A 22,173-nucleotide genomic window follows, 5' to 3' on the forward strand; every position below is an offset into this window, starting at 1 on the left:
TGTTGGTTATAATTAAAAATCATCACTAACAATAAAATATTTTAAATAATAAGTAATTATCCAAAATTATTACATAGGTGTTAATCTCTCTGGTTCCTTTTCTTCTTTAACAGTATAAACAGATCGTCTAATGGCTCCTCCTTCACATCTAGAACCGGAAACGTGGTTTAAAACTTCCGGCAATGATTCTCCTTCAGAGTTTATTATTGTTTCGTCTGTAAAATTTCCACTTAAATCTCGTCAAGATCGATGCAAAAATTCCGGTGTCAAAACTTTTTGAGTTGTTGCTTTTAATACTTTCTCATGATGCTTCAAACGATGTACAATTTCATCGTGGAGTACGTTAAAGCACATAGCTGTCAGCGCTAATCCAGTCATTATATAGATAGAACAAAACCAAACTGTGCCCGACGAAGCACCATTTTTTTGCGTTGCACCGGGAGCTAAATGACCGAATCCGATAGTACTAAGACTCATAAAGCAAAAATATACACCATCAATGGGACTCCATCCCTCTAATTGGTACAGAACGAGAGCACCGAAAAATATGTATGTAAAAATAGCTGCGAGGCATAAAGAAACTGGTGCAAGAATCGAAAAGCCGCGCAATGAGACTTTAGAATCTGTATCTGTACAGCTCATTGAGTCGCAATCCCTTAGAAAACTCAAACTTTGAGATTTATCTTTAATAGAATTTGTACTGATGGTATGTGCTTGAGATGCTGATATTATAGTACCCGAAGGTGACCGTACGTAATAAGGTTCTTGGAGATGTAAAGTTTGGTTTCTGAAGTCATCGTGTCTTCTTACTTTCTCTTTTCGTTCTTTGCTTGCCATAGTTCTTTCATCGAGGCAACAATATCCACATTTTGTGCACAGACAGCAACATAACGCTCGACTAAAAACACTCCGAGCAAGTCTTGACAATAAAGCTCCAACTACTGATAGATATAGAAGAGTCAGCGGAATACCTACTACGGCATATCCAATTGTAACAGCTTTTCCTAAGGCTGTTTTTGGGGCTACACTTCCATAACCTGCAACATATCCAAAATAATTAACAAAATGTTAATTCCAATTAACTTTTTTGTTTCCAAGCTAAGCTGGATACTTATGTGAAGATTGGGTTCAAATACTATATAATTTTATATGTAATATTTTAAATCATCATCAAATGAACAAATTTATATAGAACTGAAAATTCTCAACAATAATGTAATTATAATATACATACCTATAGTTGTGAGAACTGTCAATGAGTACAAGAACGCTTTAGCGAAATTCCAGTCATACTCATCGACTACCAAAGCTGGGGCTGATTCCAAGGCTCTAGCACCACCATATTGTGCGGACACATCAGCTGCTACTCTTGCCACTAACTTTTCTTGAAATCTAGCTATTTCTTGGGCAGCTAACCTTGTCCAATTTTCTTTATATAGAATATTTAAGGACACAGTTATTTCCCAAATACTTTCAACGGTTTGTGATCGAAGCTCGGCACTGGCCTGTGTTATACTCCCATTAATCTTAGATAATGGCACCTTTTGGTTATCGCTAGCTTGGTAGGAGGTAGTTGCCAATGTTTTCTGATGTATTTTTGAAGCGTTTCCCTCAATAGCTAAAAAAATAAAAGCTCCCAACAGAGTATAAGCTAATAGTAGGACGAATATTCCAAGATTTGTAATACAGCCAGCAACTATCGTTTTCTTTTTGCTCTTTTTAGTCTTAACACAGAAACAGCAAGTTGTGACGACGTCATCATCAGGTCTATAATTATCAGTTTTTCCATTTTTTTTATATTTTCCATTCACATGATTCTTCTTCTTATTCTTGTCCATTTTTTATTTCATAAAGATATACTAAACATTTTTTCGTCTAATTTTCTATTACCGGTTCAAGTTATCTGTAAAAGAAAAAGTATATTTAAACAATGCTCAAACTTGTCCTCTTGTGCCTGCAAGTATCAACAACATAGGGTTTTCTATTATATATATATATATATATATACATATATATGTAACAATATAGGTAATCCCACTTTTACTTCGTGTACTTAAATTTCAAAGCTCAGCAGACCATAATACAAAGTGACTATACCAGTGAAAGGCGTGTCGATAAAAAAAGGAAAAAGGGAGAAAACAAAATCGCGTATTAGCATATGTATTGAGTAGATCCCGATTAGATAATTTTATTGAACACAAAAATTCGTTTTATGTTTGTAAGATATTTAAAAACATTTTTTATTTATTAATAGTTTCAATGTTTTTCTAGAATAATATTAATTCATCCATTAAATTCATTAATAATATATGGTACTGACTTACATAATATTTACCTACAACCAATTGAGTTTTACTACTTATTATATAAATTTATTACTCTAACCTATATACATAGAACTTATACACATACTCTTGATGGGTTAATTTTGTATAAATATGATTAGATAGAGATCATTATTGTTAACATTTTACAATAAGTCTTACTCATTACAATTGTTAATTTGCATAAATGATTAATTGTTATTATTAAAAAAAAATGTTACTGTTGTATGTTACTATGGATTACAAGGATGGCCAAAAATGAAATGGAAAAGTATAAAAGATGATATAGGATGAAAAGGAGTAATAACGAGAAGAATTGATGAGAAAAAAGTGATACGAATTAAATAATTAATTATAATAGTAGATATGAAAAAAACATAAAAAAATATGACTGAACAAGATAATAGCGTTCTGTTGTCTATCCTTTCATAATGAAAAGTGTGTTTCACTTTTCATTATGAAAGGAAAATTTAATAACAATATTTTGTTCCGAGTTATACTTATGAAAACTTATAACCGTCTCATTTGCAACTACAAAACAAGAGTTTTCATCGCTACAGAACATTAAACAAAAACACTAATTACTTCCTACTACAGTATCCATTATATGCGACCTACAGTCTTCAAAGTTCTAAATGGTTTCTAGTAAATTTTAACTGCACAATATAATCCAGACCACTGTCTGTAGTATTTGCGGTACTACAGACAATTTCAACATATAAACCGCACAATAGTTGGAACCACATTACTAAATGACGACTTAAACGTATTAAAAATTCACAGACAGAGAGTGTTTGTCAGTACATTTATTTATTTATTTCAATATAAATAAATAAATGATTAAAAAAATGAACGAAAATAATTCAATACTAATAGTATTTTGTCCGATGTAATCATCCTTCAATCCCGTTATTTTAATAAATCGAAATATTTGTGAAAATTTAGATTATACTAGGAAACTAATTATAAAACAATTGTAAATAATAGTACTCATAAGTACTACGTTTAATAAGGAAATATTATTTTATAAAAATATGTATTGCTCTATGAATTTGCAAAATCGGAAATGTTTCAACTAGAGTCAGATATTTATAGTATATCAAAAAAGTATTCTTAAATTAAAATTTATCGTAATTAATTTAGTGTTATAGCAAATATAATTCGATACAGCAAAATGCCGCGTGCCACTTTGCTATATCGAATTAATAGCCGATATATAGTTTCTACTCTAGAGTAATTCACGTCGAGTATCGTTGCCGACGACAAAGGTACAAAATTAAGCGAACGTTTCATCCTGTATTCCACGGAGAGAAATGGATACGGTAGATAGACGGTGCAGATGTCGCCACTTGTGAACTAGTTAGAATGGCAGTGGTTAACTTGTGGTATTTGCGGTCAGGTCGAGTACCTTCGATACATCGACTACGAGTTCTACAATTATGGATTTAGATTTAATCAATTTTGTCTCTACATGTGCAGATCATCTTTGTGACATTTATTTAGAACTAGAAGTAGCGCGAGGTTCTGTATGTATGATGTCGTTATATTGAAATCTATAAGTATTACTTTAATATACCTTTTATTCGAACTAATAAACTGATTAAAATATAATAATGACATAAAATAAATGTACCAGTTAAGTTTCCTCCTAGTTCTTCTTAACTAAAGTTTCCAAGTAGTAAAGTTAGTCGAATTGAATTGTAAGGAAAGTAAAAATTATATGTATAAGCGGCATGTATAATGCCAATTTATTAATTAGGAAACATTAAATTTCACATTTCTAGACTCAGTAATATTGGCTTGTTAGTTGGTAAAAACATTAATCACAAAGCCTCCAAAAGGAATAGTTCAAACAATCCGAAATATAATTTAGGAACACAAAACTGTGTCTGTTAGTTTTATTTTTACGATTAAACTGCTAGCGAATCAATATGAAATTTAATGTTAAGATAGATTGCATGACGAGAAAGCACCTAGGATATGTATCTTTGAAAAAGGAAACGAAGTCATAGAAAACAGATAGTAGCAAAATATGAGAATAAGGTGCAATAACAGTGCTCATCTAGGTCGCCATTTACATTTTTTAATGCAAAGCAAAACTGTTTACATTTTAGTACTCGCGATATTACTTAAAGAGCTACTATTACAGCTAAAGTCAACTTTATAAAGCGAACTCTCTTGTACAAAGTATCAATTATCGGTTTCATCTCTGCGTTAATGTACCGGAAATGATGTGGCATGCGACTGTGGCTCGGATAACGTCATAACGGCCAAACTTGAACAATTTATTTACAATTTACCAAGTTTAATCCGCTTGTCATTACACTAATTCACTTGCGAGATTAAAATAAGTCTAAACATTAATTAGCTTAATAAAAAATGTGATTTTCATGTGATGTTATATAATGTCTTTGACAATAAATCTCTTACCGATGATTATTTTTCAAACAAAATAATTTACTTTTTCTTTTACTTACTTGCCACAACTTTGTCACGATTAATACTAAATGATTAATATATTATACATTTCTGAACTATATAATCCATACTACATATCCATCCAACTATATACGCTGAGTAACAATGAGTCCTAAATAAAGTGAAAACTAAGTATCAATATTGAATAACTATTAATTCTCTATATTAGCACATTGTAACTGTTCTAGTATAAAGATACAAAAAGATCTTTGATAAATTATTCTAAATCATTGAAACATCATATTAAAAATTGACTGAGTATAGACTTTGTAAAAAGTCATCTGAGTATACTGTTAGTCGCCAGGTATCTTGCTTTGTAAAATATGTTTCAGTTAAAGAATATACAAGACAAGAGGCATGATTTCTTAGTCCGGCGAAATGACAAAACATATAATAAGATGACATCCATGGGATTTTGTTTATAGGCGACGGTTACTGCATCAGTTGGATATTCAGTTTGCTATTTCATTTACATAAAATAAAGGTATTTAAATGGGACAAAATAATTGCTAATATAATAAAATCACTCAATACCACTCTGGAAGATATCTCTTCTAGGGATAAGTCCACATTTGCTCACACTGTCTTTAAATTAAATTATATCATGTATGTGTAATAAAGAATATATAGTTCCAAATATATAAATTTCTACGAACAACAGAAAGTAATCGTCATAGAAATTTAATGAAAAAAAATATTGTCAGTTTGTAAATATTCTACTTAGAAATATAAATAATAATATATATCTAACATGCTCTCTACAATCCCAAGTTACAAGAAGTTGGAATCGTTTTTACCTAGTGGTGCGAACTAATCGCAAACTTCCACAAATTCGCCAATCTCGTATCTGTTGGAAGTGACATTGTGCAAATTAGTTGCGTGATTGATTAACTTATAATATCACCACTGGGAAAACTAGTTTCAAAACATTTTATATATTACAAAGTACGGATTGTAGCGTAAATTATGAATAATTTTCCTAATGCTACTGTCATTTAAGATTCGTCGTTAATCACATAATGTATTTAATATATCTTTGTGATGGTGGTAGAATCGTCTTCTCAAATGTGACATTGAAAATATACTCGGCAAAATAAGTCATATCCAGTGCTATATGCACCACGTAGTCAGTTGAAAATGCCGTTTATCCCATCATTCTGGAATTCATGGGCACATTGGAATGTATTATATATTATTTTTGCTTATATCTGTTACACATAAGTCATTTCGCCCCATTTTAATTACAAATATATTTAACAAATAATAATAATAATATTTATTTCAAGAAAAGGCATTTCACACGAACCTATGACAATTAAACACAGTGGTCAGTTGTGTTTATTTACAACGGTCTCTGCACTAAGCATAGCTTGTATCGCAGGTCCAGACTATGTTTTACCTATTTAGTTTGTTTTAGGGCAGTCAGTTCTAATACAGTACCTATATAGAAATAAAATATAATTTCTTAGTGACTTATCTCTAAATCAATTAACCTAAATCCTTAATAAATATAGGAACCCTGGAACCTAAATTAACCTTATAATGTGTAGTTACTTGTTTTCTCATAAGTCAGTTTTTTAAACAATAATTCACAATATAAGTTTCGAAAATTGACAGGTAACAAAGATTTTGTGAGACTTCGTATAAACGTCCTTGATATTTGTTCTATATAAAAATGAAATGAAAGAATGCTTTGTAAAATTTAATAAAATCAGGTCATTTGAAGTGCTGAATATGAAAAAGTTTAGACGGAAAATTATACAAAGTTCCATTACAGTCGGTTTATTACTTTTCTAACCGTAGGTATAAGAGTATTTGTTAGGAATTCTGCACTATAAACGATCAAACAACGTTGCTGTATATAGAAGGTATGGAAATTATAAAAAAAATTCGAATACTCGGCAATTTCCTGTCCTAGCTACTGCAGTGAAAGGGTGAAAACGATTTTCACTGCTTTTTAATTTCGTCGGCTACTACGCAATAAGCAATAATGAAAACGTGTAAATGTTATTGTGTTTCGTGATTTTTTATTTTAATGACTCAATCTTTAAAATACATTCTACATTCTTTAAGTATGTCTATTTATAAGCGGAAAGTGTATTGACTAACATTATTCCGCGAAATACTCATGATATTTTTCATGAAAAATTTCGCGCGCTAAAAACTCAAAGTATATATATATAATATATGGGACAATGTTTCTCAAGCCGTGCTCGTGACACTGCCTAAAGTATCACCAAAAAATTATAAACCATATATAACCAAAATTAGTATATAATGTCATAATAAGGAACTATTATCATTGTCGGAGAGAACGGAAACAACTGCAACTGCAGCGCTCGGATTTGTAAAGGAAAAATAATCTTACAAGGTAAAATTTAAGTAACGGGCTGTAATATATATCATTAATACATATTTTTTGGGGTATTTCATATTTATATGGTATAAATCAAAACACCGAAATGCAATTGAATTCACAAGTTCCACAACATAGGCAAGTACCTACCTGTCTATGTTGAGATACGATAGTTATAAAAACGGTCATAAGTAGAAACCAGAGTAGTATTTCAAGTTCCATCTTAATATTCAGTAAACGTATGCGAATATCCTCAAAGTTACGAGTACGAAACCCACAAATTCGACGCCGATAGAAAATAACAATTCTCATAATACCCACCTACTAAAATTTTATTATCAAATTCGGAATTTATGCTCACAGATCTCAGTTGGAATCCGTTGGCGGTATGGTTACCAGATGTCGCACATTTTTGGTATAGTCCCAACATTCCTAACTTTACACAAAAGTCCAATTAAGAAAATCGAACATTATACGTTAGTAATGGCTGTGCCCACATCGATTTCAGGTAATAATTTTATAGAAAACAAAAATGTAGTAGTATTCTTTTTTCACAACATATAATATATAAATAAATGAATACCTCAAATATTATTAGGCAATAGAAATTTATAAAGTAAAATAAAAATATATCTACTGTATTAAAAATGGCCACTTAGGTATTATCTCAATTAATTTCTGTGTTAATAAAACATTTGCACATAGATTTACAGAATAAAATAAAACAACAAATAATATAAATAAAATAATAGTAGCTCTCAAAGTACTTAGATTACGTACTTATAAACAAAATAAGTAATTGCCATGACCAAATAAAAATTGTGACAAGTTTGAAAAATAATTAAACATATTAAATTAATTCAGTTCTTAATCTTTTTAAATCGAATTGAATATCAGGTTAAATATATAAATAAACTCTTTTGCTGTATAATTATTCTTATTAATAAATAATTTTAATTTTTTTTTTAATTACTTAACTTTAACTGAATTGAACCTACGTGTTGAAATTCGCTTACAAACCGCAAAATTTCAAAGGTAACATTTTCAAATTCAATAATTTAAAATTCCGGAAATATTCCTCTTTATGGCAACCCTGTTCCGCACGCAGGGTAATGAAATAAGTCATTTAAATTGGAATAGAGATTTCAATGGTGGAACATTAGGCGTTTGGGGTGGCTAAAACGTGGTAATATTGGATTATATCACTGATTTATGCAAAATCTTTATCGAAGATGACACCTGAAATTGAATTTTCGTATCGTCACATTACTTTGGTTGGAATGATCGCAGCACCGAAGGATTTTTCGATCTACCGTAACTTTATTAGCAAATTCACAAACGGGTTAGGTACCTACTAATTTTGCAATTTTTACTTCATTTTGTAAATCATGAGACCATACTTCAATTTAAATATATATCATTCATGACTATTATTATATTTTTCTATACCTAATTATCTCCTTCAATTTTAGAATACAAGGAAGATCATTATTTCGTTAAAAATTCTTTATTGTAGATACCTAAATATTTTTGTCCGTCATTCTAAGATTAATGAGTAAGTAAGAGTTAAGTAAAAAGATGTTCGTACTAAAATAATATGCAATAGTAATACATCGTTTTTAATATCTTACATTCCGCGGTTATATGTTACCGGTAAGCAAATTAGAATGAAAAGTGTTCTACCTAATTGGAATATTAAATAAGCTGACGCTCCATCCAATAGCAAGCTACAATAGTTACAGTGTATGAATATATGAATACCACATTGACATGATGCCCTTGATACCCTTAATGGGTTGCCATATCGGAGTCCTCAAATGTCATGCCTTGCCTGCAAGCAGCTTGGCTGCTAAAATAGGTGGAACCCACGCAGACTACTTTTACAGTCACCTTGGTACGAATATTCAATTTATTAAGTAGTAATATAGTCTATATATTAAGTTACATTCAAATACATTAATCGATTAAATGTTATAGATTAACAAAAACCTAAATATTTTTACAAACTTTTACGTGTTTATAATATTAGTGGAATAAATCTCCATGAATGGAATATTTCAGATATTCAAAGTTAAAATCTCGTTGGAAAATATACTCCAACAGTGCTATTAATACTATAATATTAAGCACCATAAGAATAACTTACCTAGACTTACTTAAGATAGAATATCCAGAGAAAAGGCACTAAAAGTGTCAAACCCGATCGGATTATTGCAATCTGCACTTTCGTAGATACCTTTTAAGTAACTTCAGGTACAGATATAATGAAAGCAAGTGAATAACCAGTTTCAGCTTGGATATATTATTATATTATATATATTATTGTATTAATGTGAATTCTATTGAAATAGGTGCATACAAAATTGTATTTATTATGTATGTATTATGTAAAAGACAAGTTATAAATAGGTAATTATGAATAAAGAAAAAATTATCTTTAAGGACAGAAGCCAATATATATAAGTTCTCTCTGTCTACCACGTAAGAAATAGAGCTTGAGATAAATATATAGAACTTGATGTTATAGATTATCACTAATACCAAATATTATTGTGCCTATTTATCGTGTACAAATATGTAGAATAGGAAAGGAGATAAATATAATATAAACAATAATGAACGTACTGGAACGTACTCTAGAAAATAACAAACTAGATAATTCAAGAGCCAGCCGAGCACCCAATCTTTACGAAGAGGTGCGTCAGAAAACACAATGGGCTTTGTGACTCGAATACATAATAGGATATGTTTTGCATACATTCTGTATTTATATGCACAAAACAGAAATATGCAAATGCATAGGTTTTGTTTATTTGTGTATTTATGACATTAATATGCGTACAGGTGTACCGCTGCACTATTGCTTCTAATATATTAATTATCATCACGCGGATTCCAACAGCGATGTTTTACATGGTCCCAAACCAAATAGAGCCTGTATTTTAGACTTTTTATAGATAATTCGCAGTTATATGAAATACATATTACATATAAAAAATCCATAGATAAATACAAACCCATGAATACATTGCACCAGCACAACACTACATGTATTGTGTGAGGATTGTACCTATAAATATTGGAAGAATCGTAGTTTAAACTCCTACACAACCGAACTTATTTTAATATTCCTAAATTACGGACCATGAAATATAAATTTAAATGAGGGAAGTTACATGTCGCTCACCTAACGCTGAATTTACTCAAACATTTATTTGTTTTTTTTTTTGACTTTCCAACAATTGTATTTTTTTAGTTAATCCACTATCAATAATGTTTACAATATAATATTAATGAAATAAAACAGTAAGATTCGAATAAGAAGTAAATCTGAAATTCAATCAAATTTTAAAAATCCAAATATATTTCTACAGCAGATATCTCGAAATATTATAATAGTCTATTATCTGAATAGATATAGATAGGTACTTTATCAGTCTAAAATAAATATATTTATATTCCACTTAGACGAAACCATCTGTTAAAACATTGTACAAAATACACCCTAAGTCCCCCAACTCGTGATATTTGATCTAAAAGCTTCGAGGAATTAACATTGTATTTGAAAGACGATTGACGTATGACTTCATGAAATAAATATAAGCATTGACTGTTGTTTTCGGTCCTTAGACAATAATAGACATTGGAAGCTTATAACAATAAGAAGCTTAGTCTTAAAAAGCAATCTCACAAATATTGTAGCTAAATCTTTGTTTAGATTTGTGTACATTTAAATTTATTGAATTTACTTGTTATAAGAGCTGTGAGGTATATTTTTTAATATATTGGTTTCAAAGACTGATATTGAAGCCTTTATTATTTTGAGGTTATTTAAGTTTTTTATTATACATTGGGCATAAACTATTATACAGTTTAATGTGAACTAACTTAGTAAACATGATTGTTAACTATAATTTGTAACCACTAGATTGAAAAATAAAATAAAAAACAGTGTAGGAACATATTTCTCAATATTATTATGTTCATATCAAAATATGAAAATTTCGATTATTTACTAATCTTATATTAATTAGTATATAATAAATTGCATCAGATTTCTATTTCTAGTTCTTCATTCAAGTTTTCAATTGCGACTCGATTCAATTGTAGGCTGAATTTTCATTTAGATCGGTTGATTCAATTATTCAATTTCGAATTTTCTATATTTTATCTAGAAATAATTTATAATTCGAAATTAGACTTTTGGTACTAATAATATTAGTTTTATTATATTACATTATTTCAATCTATTATATATATATTATAATTTTACTAAGTTAGTAACATAATCAAGCAATAGTCCAAATACAATAGCTAACCCAACCTTTAGACAGGAAGTATTATTATTTTCAATAACATTTCTAAACAAGTAAAAGTAATCAAAAAGAGAATATAGCGATAAATTTATACAGTTTATCTTACATAAAATATAGTAGAAAACCTCATTAATATTTATAAGCTATTAGTTTCAAATAATTTCTTCATTTTAGCATCTATTTTCCTATATAAAAATGGACAGGGTGTATCTGTATAACAGAGTTATTACAGCTATATATTTGTGGCATTGAAATTTAAAGCTTTTTCAGTTATAAAATGCATAAAAATCTTTATTCTATTCATTTGCTGCACCTGCACTAGTTCCCGTAGCATCCAATTTTCGCAACACTCAACTATTGGGAGTGGAAGTAGGCTACTGTTCAAATAAATTGGGCCCTGTTCTGAACTAACATACACATACTCAATGTTCGACAAGTTGCTTCATGAACATCGACATTATATTGGTAAAATGTACTTTATGTATTTATTTCAAAGCAATAAATATCAGTAATCATACTGTAATATTTAGAGGTTACCTATTGATGCAAATACTTAAATAACCCTGTGTCACTCAATACAAAATAATGTAATATAACTAAAAATTTAATTTCCGAATATAATATGTAAGCATGTTATTTCATTTCCGAACAACTGCTCATATTTAGGTATTCATTTGTTGTATATGTTGTTATCAAATTAAGGTTTGTATAGAAGAAAATATATGTAAAAGCAAAAGCGTTCCTAAAAGTGAACAATTTACGTTAAAAAATTCCATAAATTATTTAACAAAATTGACAGATTGAAGTTCAGTTGTTGGAATGTTTTAGCTGTTACAGTGAGATATTACTCCTCGACGTTACAAAATCATGTGAAGCCGAGGCAGACAGCAAATATGCAATAAATAACTCATAGTATAATATACAATCATAATAAGTAATGAAAGAGCTAAATATTAATAAACCTTTTGCTCTAAATTCATTCGAAGCCTTTAAGTCACGAATTAGACGATTCGTTAAACAGTAATTCGGACTCTTATCTTGTAAGTTCCAATACATATAAGTAAATACGAAAATAAAACCGTTGTTATATCTATTTTAATAATTGAAATAAAATTGTACGTCTACACTTCGTTAGATATTTATAGGTTAACTTGGAATACTAGTAACCAGAGTCATTACGTGTACTGAGTACTATATACAGCTCAGTGAAAATATCTGGAATGTTACCGTATGCACCCACTTACAAATTAGAAGGTATGTTTATTTCGATATGATGGTTTTAATGTATATACAGTAACTTTCATTTAGAAACTGAAAATGTTACTCATGACTGAACGTTCTGTTAATGTCTGACACGTTATTTATTTAAATAACATTATAAAATATTTTAAAGACACACAGTAATTTTATGCTAGCAATCTAAAAGTTTTCCGATTTCAATTTTATAAAAGAATTACTTTTTACTATTTTGTACTATTTACAAACTAAACTAAACTAAAAATTTTTGTGAATGAGCTATTAATAGCTACAGTTTATCAAGCCATAAACAATTAATTTTATGCCTAAATTTGATTATGACTTAGAAAAATTTACTCTACCACTACATATTAGAAGATACCGATACTACAATCAAATGTATAAGTATATTATAATATATGACAAACCATTGTTTATGTTTTCATACAAAAATTTGGTAGTATTGATCTTGATAGGAAACTAATAAATTCTATATCTATTCTTATTTATGTACACTAAATAGTGAAACCATTTCAATAGACAATATAGAACTTAATAACCTAACATACATCCCGTTTTACAAGCGATTCGGTGACCAAAATTAACCAATAACCTTTCATTAGACCCATAAAATGAACCCAGATAATACGTTTAGTAACTACCGCGATATAGAAGGTACAGGGAGCATTTACGATCTATCAACTAAGCATAAAATGGTATATTGTGTTTCATTTCTAAAGCTTGAGTATATAATACGTGTTATTAAAATCTAGTTAGGTACGTGAGTACATTCATAAATCGACATCTACTGGTGATAAAACAAACGTCTACAGTACACGAAGCATCTATATGATGCTATGTATTATTTGATTAATTAATTAAATTGTGGGTGGCATATTAAAAATTGTCATAAAATAAATTAGTTCTCCCATTTGGGGTGTATATGTTTAGCCTATATGTTGAACCATATTTAACGGCGTATTATGTAAGTAAAAATGATAACCTAATTCGTCAAACAGTTTTTACGTGAAATATTAACACACAAATAAATTAATAATCACCTTGTAATGATTTTACAATCTTATTGTATTAATAATTGTAATATATGTGTAATTATAATAATAATTATAATATATGTAAAGATAAAGATTATATCTAACAATTTATTTTAAAAAAGTAAGTTTATATTTCGAACCAACTACATTAAGCTCCAATATGCAGGCTAATTAGAAGTAAGTCGATATCCGCCTGCAGTATTCCACTTAATTATAGTACTAGTATTTAGCAATACTAGTACTTGTTTACTTTAATTATGCTCTTAAAATATAACTATACAATTAGAATTCAACAATGTTTTAGCTTTTACAAATATTGTTGTTTACGTACATGTTCTCACTTTTAAACCTTTATTTATTCACACCTTTGTTTGCTATTGTGACAAGATAAATAGGCTCACGACCCTCCTATCTCTATAGTGTTTTAGAAACTTTATTCAGTCCACAACAAAGATGAAATAGAAAATCAAGATTCAATCAACTTATTAAAATGGACAATGACTAATAAAATTTTATTTCACATTGATCTGAAATATAATTGATTAACAATGTAATATTCCTATTAGCCACTATATAACATGGCAACAAGAAAGTTATAATCGAACTTCGCTTAAGGTCCGTTCGTCAAATTTTTCAGTTTAGTTAAGGTCGGTTGTTTCAAGCTACAGTATTTCGGTCAAATATCGTAAATATACAGAAATCTTTCGAAAAATAAATCACTGAAACTTAGTTATAAATCTTATTAAAATTCGTTATCCGAAAGTGAAGATCTGTATTAATAAATAGGTAAATTTTATACTCGTAATAATACTTCTAAATCTTTATTGACTTGTAATTAGAGAATTTATAAACAGAAGCACCTTTTGTTTGTAAATCGTGAAATATAAGTATTTGATCCTGAAAAACAATTTGAAACCTATAAAATACTGAATTAGATGGTATAAATTATCTGTTTAAACAAAGCTATTCAACTTATTCTTAGTTAAAAACTGACAATAAAATTATCAGTTCTTTAACACTTTATGTTGAAATAGATTTAAAAATAATTGTCATATTTCGTCAGAGAACTAAATTTTAAGAATAATGATTCACTTACATGAATAGTAACTTTGTTTTATTCTATATATCTAATTAATTAGTTTTGAAAATATACATTTACTTATAGGGGGAAGTCCCGTAACGCCGGACGGCACCTAGCGCCGGACACTCCTACTATTTAAGAAAGTATAGCCTGTTCGATTCGAAGTATAAATGAAAGGGGCGCGGGGGACACACACTACAGCATCACGGGATACGGCTCTCCAGTGATGCACAAGGCCACGGCAGGAACGATTTATCGGTGTTTTTGGTGAGAAATCACAGCGTCACCTAAATATCGATGTAAGTAATTCTGGTATATTTATGCATTTACATTTAAGTTGTATTCAAAAATAAAAGTAGTACTTGATTGTTATTCGTAAACTGGTAGAATATTATTAGATTTTTCAAACAAATTTGGTAGGTCAATGTACGAAATTGTCTGTCCCTTAGCACCGGACACTAAGTAATCCCTTAGCACCGGACAGTAAACATATTGATATTTCTTGTGAGAATTTACAAATAAAATTTTGTTAGAGTATAGAAGAACAAAGAGAATTGAAATGGAAGAGAAGAAAAAGAAAGGATCGTGGGAGCTCACAGAGCTTACAAACTGCTATTGTTAAGGTTATGTCAAAAGAACTGAGTGTAAGACAAGCTGCAATAGGATACAATATTCCTGAAATTTAACACCTTTATTATATCTTGTAGAGTGCCTACATAATAAAACAAAGACGTTAAATCGAGGAGAAGAAACGATGAAACAAAAGTTAGGTAGGTTCACTACCACCTTCTCACCAGAGTATGAACAAGTATTGATGGACCACGTTAAAGATTTATCTAATAGATGTATGCCGCTCATGATAAAGGAAAGTAAATCAAAGGAAGGAGCGTAGACAAGGGAAAAGAAGCGAAAAACATGAAGTCTAATGGAAAAATGGAAATAAAGTAGAACTATTAATTGAAACATCTAACTCAAACAAAACAATTGCGTAATTTGTTTAGAAGACACTGACGATTACTGGATCCAGTGCTCATCCTGTCGTGGGAGGAACGTGCATGAAGCATGACTAGCCATGTATACAGACGTTCCGGAGTGTATAGATGGCTACATATGTGATCGATGCAGGCTATTTTGAAATGTCCGGTACTAGGTGCCACTTTTATAAATTACATTTTTTATTATCCATGTTTGATTGATAATATTAATTATTTTTAATCAGAGGTTGTGTTTTTTTTTTATTTAATTTGATTTCTAAGTTTGTTATGTACTATTAGTCATAAATAGATAAACATTCCTTACTAATTATTTTTTTATTTATTTATAAAAAACCTTAGATGTCCACCACTAGGGGACTTCCCCCTAAAAGCTTTTATATAATATTCAATTCTGGAAATTTGTAAGTCTCTACGATAAATCCCTAGTCAAAATAAGATATTTTAACATAGACAAAGCCAAGTACAAAAGAGCAAAAAAGTATGAAGTCATACGACTAAAGGTTCAAAATGGATGTTAATTAAATTTCACGTAAGAACTGACTAGACTAGGCTTTATCGTACATAAATATCATTATTTCAAGAAACCGACAAACTTGCAGATTACATTTAGTAATTTATAAAACGAAATACCTAAGTTTATGAAGCAATACTAAATAACTAACCAAATAAAGAAATTTTAAAAAATCCAGCAACTAGCACTTACTATGCTATAAAAATGAACTTAGAAATTTCTCAATGCAGCTACAACATTTTAAGCGGCAGTAAATTTGTTGCTCGTAAAATCGGTTCATTGCTAGTTTGCTCCAACTCTTCGGAAATCCGCTAACATAATACCTAACTATGTGGGCAAAATGTGGAATATTCACGGAAATATAATTGAATATTATTCATCCAGATATTGTGTTTTTAGTACAATACAAATCCAGTTTTATTAATAATAAAATCGACTTCCATTCTAGAATTAATTAATAATTATAATAATGGCATTCCTGGACAATTCACCTAAAATGCTATCTATGCCCAAGCTAAACAGAGTTTTTATTATGGGTACTAGACAACTGAACACAACACCCAGACCGACATACATTATATTCATGATGTCGGTACAAATATTTATATCCTGCGAGTATTCAAACCCGAAACCAATTGATGTAAAACAGAGTGCTTCATCGCTAGACCACCAAAGCCGTCAATAAATTAACATTTTTTGTTATAGAATTTATGTTTGGTCTAACCTAAAGGTAAATTTAAAACTGCATCGATTTCAAAAACAATACTCAAAATCCGTATGAATGAAAAATAAACACAACGAATTGATAATCTCAAATGATATCATGTTTGGTAACCAAAATATTCAAAGAAACTTTGCAATACGTTACAATATAGGTATATATATAATAATTTCTTAAACCTGGTATTGAAATGATATTATGCTATTATAAAGGAGTGCTCCTATGGATAATGTTTACACAAATTAATTGGCAAACATTATAAAACGTCTTCAAAGAGTAACTTAATAGAATACGGAGAAAATTATAATTGCTTTTCAAAATAATTCTGTCCTTAAACATAAAATTTTAATAAATTTATTAAAATCAACATCAACAACAAAACAGGTATGAGTAATTAATACTAAAGTAATATTTCCATTTTAAAATGTTTGTATGTATATATAATAGTTTTAGTAAACAATCAAATAAAGAAAGTATCTTTATTTGATTGTTTACTAACCGAATTGAAATAGAAGAAAGTCCTTAATTCGATAGTCTTTTTTAAGATACAGATTATGCCAATTTGCTTTATTATTATTGTCAAATGTATTTTATTTAAATAGTTGATATATGTTTACTAATAATATTTTTTAAGAATTAACATTTCAACATCGTACAAAATACCCTAGTTTCATGATGTAACTTAGGACTCGGCCAACGGGATTATACCGGCTAGATGTCTGACCCCAGGATATTAAAGTAGGGCTAGCGATTGAGGTCACAAGCTTAACATTATAAACCATATAAATCCTTGTATCAAAATTATTAAACTATATCATTGAGAGATAAAAACATTTTATTATTGACTAATGTTACTACTTACTAACACTCCACGAAATTCGTCGTTATATAGATTCAATATATATAATATAATAATAACAATAATATCAATCAATAATAATATAGAATTCAAGCACGTCTATTATTTATTAGTCTGTATTATCTAGAAGATACATTTTCTATATACATTTATATCATATTTACAGTTATTTTATATACATATATTTTGTTGCATTTCATAAAACTAAATATGTATAGTTGATAGTGGCAATATGTTGTAAGCCTTTAGCGAATTAATTTTGGCTGTTAATAAAATTATAAAGTATTATAATATCTAATAACTATAACCAAAACCTTACTATATCATACGAATATTTATTGTATCATATAGACGTGTACAATACAGTATGTATTGTACACTTCTACAATAATAATTTCAACAGACAAATTCAAAACTTCTATTGAACTTATTACAATATTTAATAAGAATTTCTTGTTTACCAAACCTCATTATTTGGGTATTTAGTGTAAATTTGTACAAATATCAAAAAGATTACAAATATGTACTGACAACTAATTTCCTTCTGCGTACAGGTGACACTTCATTCCAACACAGTTTTAGGAAACTCCCGGTGTTAGCAACTTGGAAACTTCTTCGTATAAATGATACTTCCTCTATAGTTAATAGCGACATCATGACACTCAGAAAGTAAATGTATGACAGAAGATGCTTTCTTTTATAAAAAGTTAACGTAATTGTGTTTAATGTAATGTGTATTTTAAGACTTTGAGAGTTCCCGGTCAATATCCTAACGCCAACTTGCAGGCATGGAGCCTGTAAGTTGGCATTAGGATTGATGGAGATTGTAAGATCAAAGTAATAACTAGTTTTATCTTTCTGGCAGTTGGTTTTGGTGCATTGTTCTTTGTAATTTTCACCTTTGTCGCTATTTATTTGCGTGGTGATGTAACCTATAAAATTTTGACCCATCACATTACAGTACATGGTTCGTTATTATATTATAGTATACATATGTTATATTAGTAACAACTTCGAACAACATTCAATTTCATTGAGACTGGAAATCAAAATAGTTTAAAACTGCTTTAATAACTATTTCTATAAAATTTAACTACAGGCACTATATAAGATCAGAGTTCAAGATCAAACCATTAGTAATTTACAAATACAAAGCTATGACAGACGGAAATAAAACAGAATCCTTATGGTACGATAGGGATATCGTACCATAAGGATTCCGTTTTACCTTTTTGATTAAAACCAAACGCAATATATAATTATAACCCGACATGTACATATCGGGTTATAAGTACTCGTCTCATAATAAAAAACAAATAAGAATTTTCAATAAGATTACATTTATAATTCAATACGTAAATACCTCGAATCCTTATTCAAAGCACGGCGATCCCAGGAAACACTTTTTAATTCATCGAACTGTACCTTTTGACCCATCTCCCGTTATCCGTTATTCAGATAAGTCCGGGTCCCTGACAGCGGTATAAATACGGCTGTAACCTTTTCATTGCTGTCGAAAAAAGATCAGGTTTGCTCCAATGTTTCTGGAGATAATTGCGAACAGCCTATGTTATAAATCCTGAGCTATATAAAGCCCCTTTATATCTTAATAGAAAAATATTCGTATAAAAGGGCAATTAAAATTTTATTACACGAGCTTAAATCCGCGACTTAATACATGGACGATTTGACAGTTTTTAAATCTTCTTTACTTATTTATTAACCTAACATAATCTGGTATTGAAGATTATTTGTAATGCAGACATACACATACATACATATTTACTATAATAATAATTAATGACTATATATAACATATATTATATATCTACTCACCTATATTATATTATATTATATATAATTATCTTATGCAAGAAAATAACGTTGAAAAATTAATTTAGAACTATTCGTACCAAACTCATAGGGTTTTAAAAAATATTATTATTTTCTACTTTGTTTTATTGTGAAATGTGTTGCACACTCTAACTGGCTATATTCGACTACGTCTATGTGTTATAGATTGACCTAAGTAAAAAGTATATTACTCTCTGTCTTTTACAGAGATATTTCTATAGCGTATATACAGGAATATTTCTACATGCACATTCATACACCTATGATGTTTCTAATAGTATTTAGAACTTAACCAAATAAAAGATTGAATTTAACCTATTTGGTATTGTATGTATGTAAGTTAAGAGAAAACAATCATTAGCATATTAAACACATTGACGGTAAAGAGTATGAATGCAATTAATGTAATCATACAGGACGGCTCACATATATTTTGACATCCATGTATATATATGATGATGTGATGATCGATGTGTATCTATGGTGAAAAAATTCATCTGAGTAAGTGCGCTACATACTAGACAGATGAAGTAAGACCAACCAAACCCATTATTATTTTAAAATATGTGCCAGACATAGGTACTAGGAGACCATAAACATGATGAAAGCGGTATTTTGCATGACATAGACATCTTATTTGTTCGTTTAATAATTATAAATTTGTATTTTTTTTGCTGTAACAATCTTTTAAAAAATCACTCACTCATTATTGAAGGTAAATAATTTCATATTAGCCGTCTAATTAAGAACATAATATATTCTACGCGGCGCATATGTGTAATAAATTGCAACTGGCGCTACATACAAATACAATCATTGTGGTTGTCTATTATATACTCACTGTAACAGTATTAGTTACACTGCTTTTAGTCTATTAATCGGATGTTGGGTTGTAACTCTACTAGTGGTGACTGCAACTTTGTCCGCGTGTATATATGTAGATGCTATCGATCGACTAATCCCAACCAAATGGAAAAAATAAATATATCATTTATAACGTCATCTTTAATGTTATTAATAAATAAATTAGTAATAGTAGATGTCGTATTGGAAGTTAATTAGTAAAAATACAAATTTACAATATTAGGTGATATTTTTCTAAGATTTCTAAGGCTAAGGATTTCTTTAACTCATAATTAAGGACAAACATATTCTATGGAAACTTCATTCTAAATACACTAATTGTTTCTCTGTGAAACCCTAACACACAATACATATTTTATATGTAATTATTAATTACAAATAAATATATGTACTTAATTATGTATATCAGTTGTTTAGTGGCCACAGTAAAGTAGTTCTGCTTAATTTGGAACTAGATAGCACTGCATGAATGTTTCTGGATTATAATTCAGTAGTTTACAGTATTTATAATTGAAACTAATAACAGTCATTGCAGAAATAAAACAGCATCAAGGCACAATCACAGATTCCTGTAGTATCATCCCTAAAGTAGGGATGATTGGCTAATTTAGGGATGATACAGCCTGAGGAGCCTGATATTATACCTCATTCGTACCCTTACGTGTTTTGTTACGTGGGACAAAAATAGGTAAGATAGAGGCACCCAAGTGGATGATTTACTTCAAAGTCTCCATAATACGAGTATAGGATTATAATAATAAGAAATTTAAACATTAACGAACATTTTATTATTAGTATAAGTATTAAAAATATATTTAATTTCTGCGTCAAATAAATTTTTAATTTTGATAAAACAGTGTAAAATGGATATAAGAATTTAAAACAATGTTATATTAAAAATTATAGAATTTATTTGATTAAAGCGCCCTAAAAACCTAATAAAAACTAAATGTCCTTTAACGTTTTTTATTTGTAAATTGTACGACAAAGTAACGTATTGTAATTAAAAGTAATTAAATACAAAAAAATCATACCTTGGCTATATTTCTCGATGTTGGGATGGTCTAATAATATTGAGAGTATTTATTTGTTTCAATGTCATAGAATGATTCTACTAGCATTGTATTATCACATATCTGTTCTTGTATAATATAAATACAATATTATATTTTACTCATATTCACTACAGATCACTGAACTGTCAACATGGTACTGTGCATCTTCACTAACAGCAAAAATCCTTATTTTGTAACAATTACCACCAACACTATTTGACGATTCCCCATATATTTCAAATTTAACATCAAACGTCTTAATTTTGTTCCATTAAAATCGGTTAAATTTACAAATTTATTTGGATTATTGTAACCAATATGTTACTACGAAGATTTGAGCCCAGCTCGCTCCGCCATTTTTCTTTAACTTTACGCATGCGCGTCTTTTGTTTCAGCCTGACACATGCGCTCTGAATGTTTGTAATGAAAAATTAAAGTTGACATTGTTTTGGTTACTGTTCTTATGAA

General features: G+C 29.3%; 1 protein-coding gene across 3 annotated transcripts; it reads right to left on the reverse strand.

Annotated features, from left to right (window-relative positions):
- LOC131853893 (potassium channel subfamily K member 18-like) lies at positions 1-22,036 on the reverse strand. Of its 3 annotated transcripts, XM_059204971.1 has the most exons (5): positions 21,685-22,036; positions 19,296-19,442; positions 5,600-5,649; positions 1,235-1,903; positions 1-1,037 (listed from the first exon to the last, which is right to left on the reverse strand). In XM_059204971.1, the coding sequence occupies exons 4-5, from the start codon at positions 1,836-1,838 to the stop codon at positions 241-243; spliced, it is 1,401 nt and encodes a 466-aa protein (XP_059060954.1). In that variant the 5' UTR covers positions 1,839-1,903; positions 5,600-5,649; positions 19,296-19,442; positions 21,685-22,036; the 3' UTR covers positions 1-240. The 3 variants fall into 3 exon arrangements, with proteins under 3 accessions (XP_059060954.1, XP_059060953.1, XP_059060955.1); XM_059204970.1 differs by lacking the exon at positions 5,600-5,649; XM_059204972.1 differs by lacking the exons at positions 5,600-5,649; positions 19,296-19,442.
- Between the last annotated feature and the right edge of the window lie 137 nt (positions 22,037-22,173).

The sequence above is a fragment of the Achroia grisella genome, unplaced genomic scaffold, assembly GCF_030625045.1.
Source record: "Achroia grisella isolate CSIRO2021 unplaced genomic scaffold, CSIRO_AGI_Agris_v1 utg9096, whole genome shotgun sequence".
Classification (NCBI taxonomy): domain Eukaryota; kingdom Metazoa; phylum Arthropoda; class Insecta; order Lepidoptera; family Pyralidae; genus Achroia; species Achroia grisella.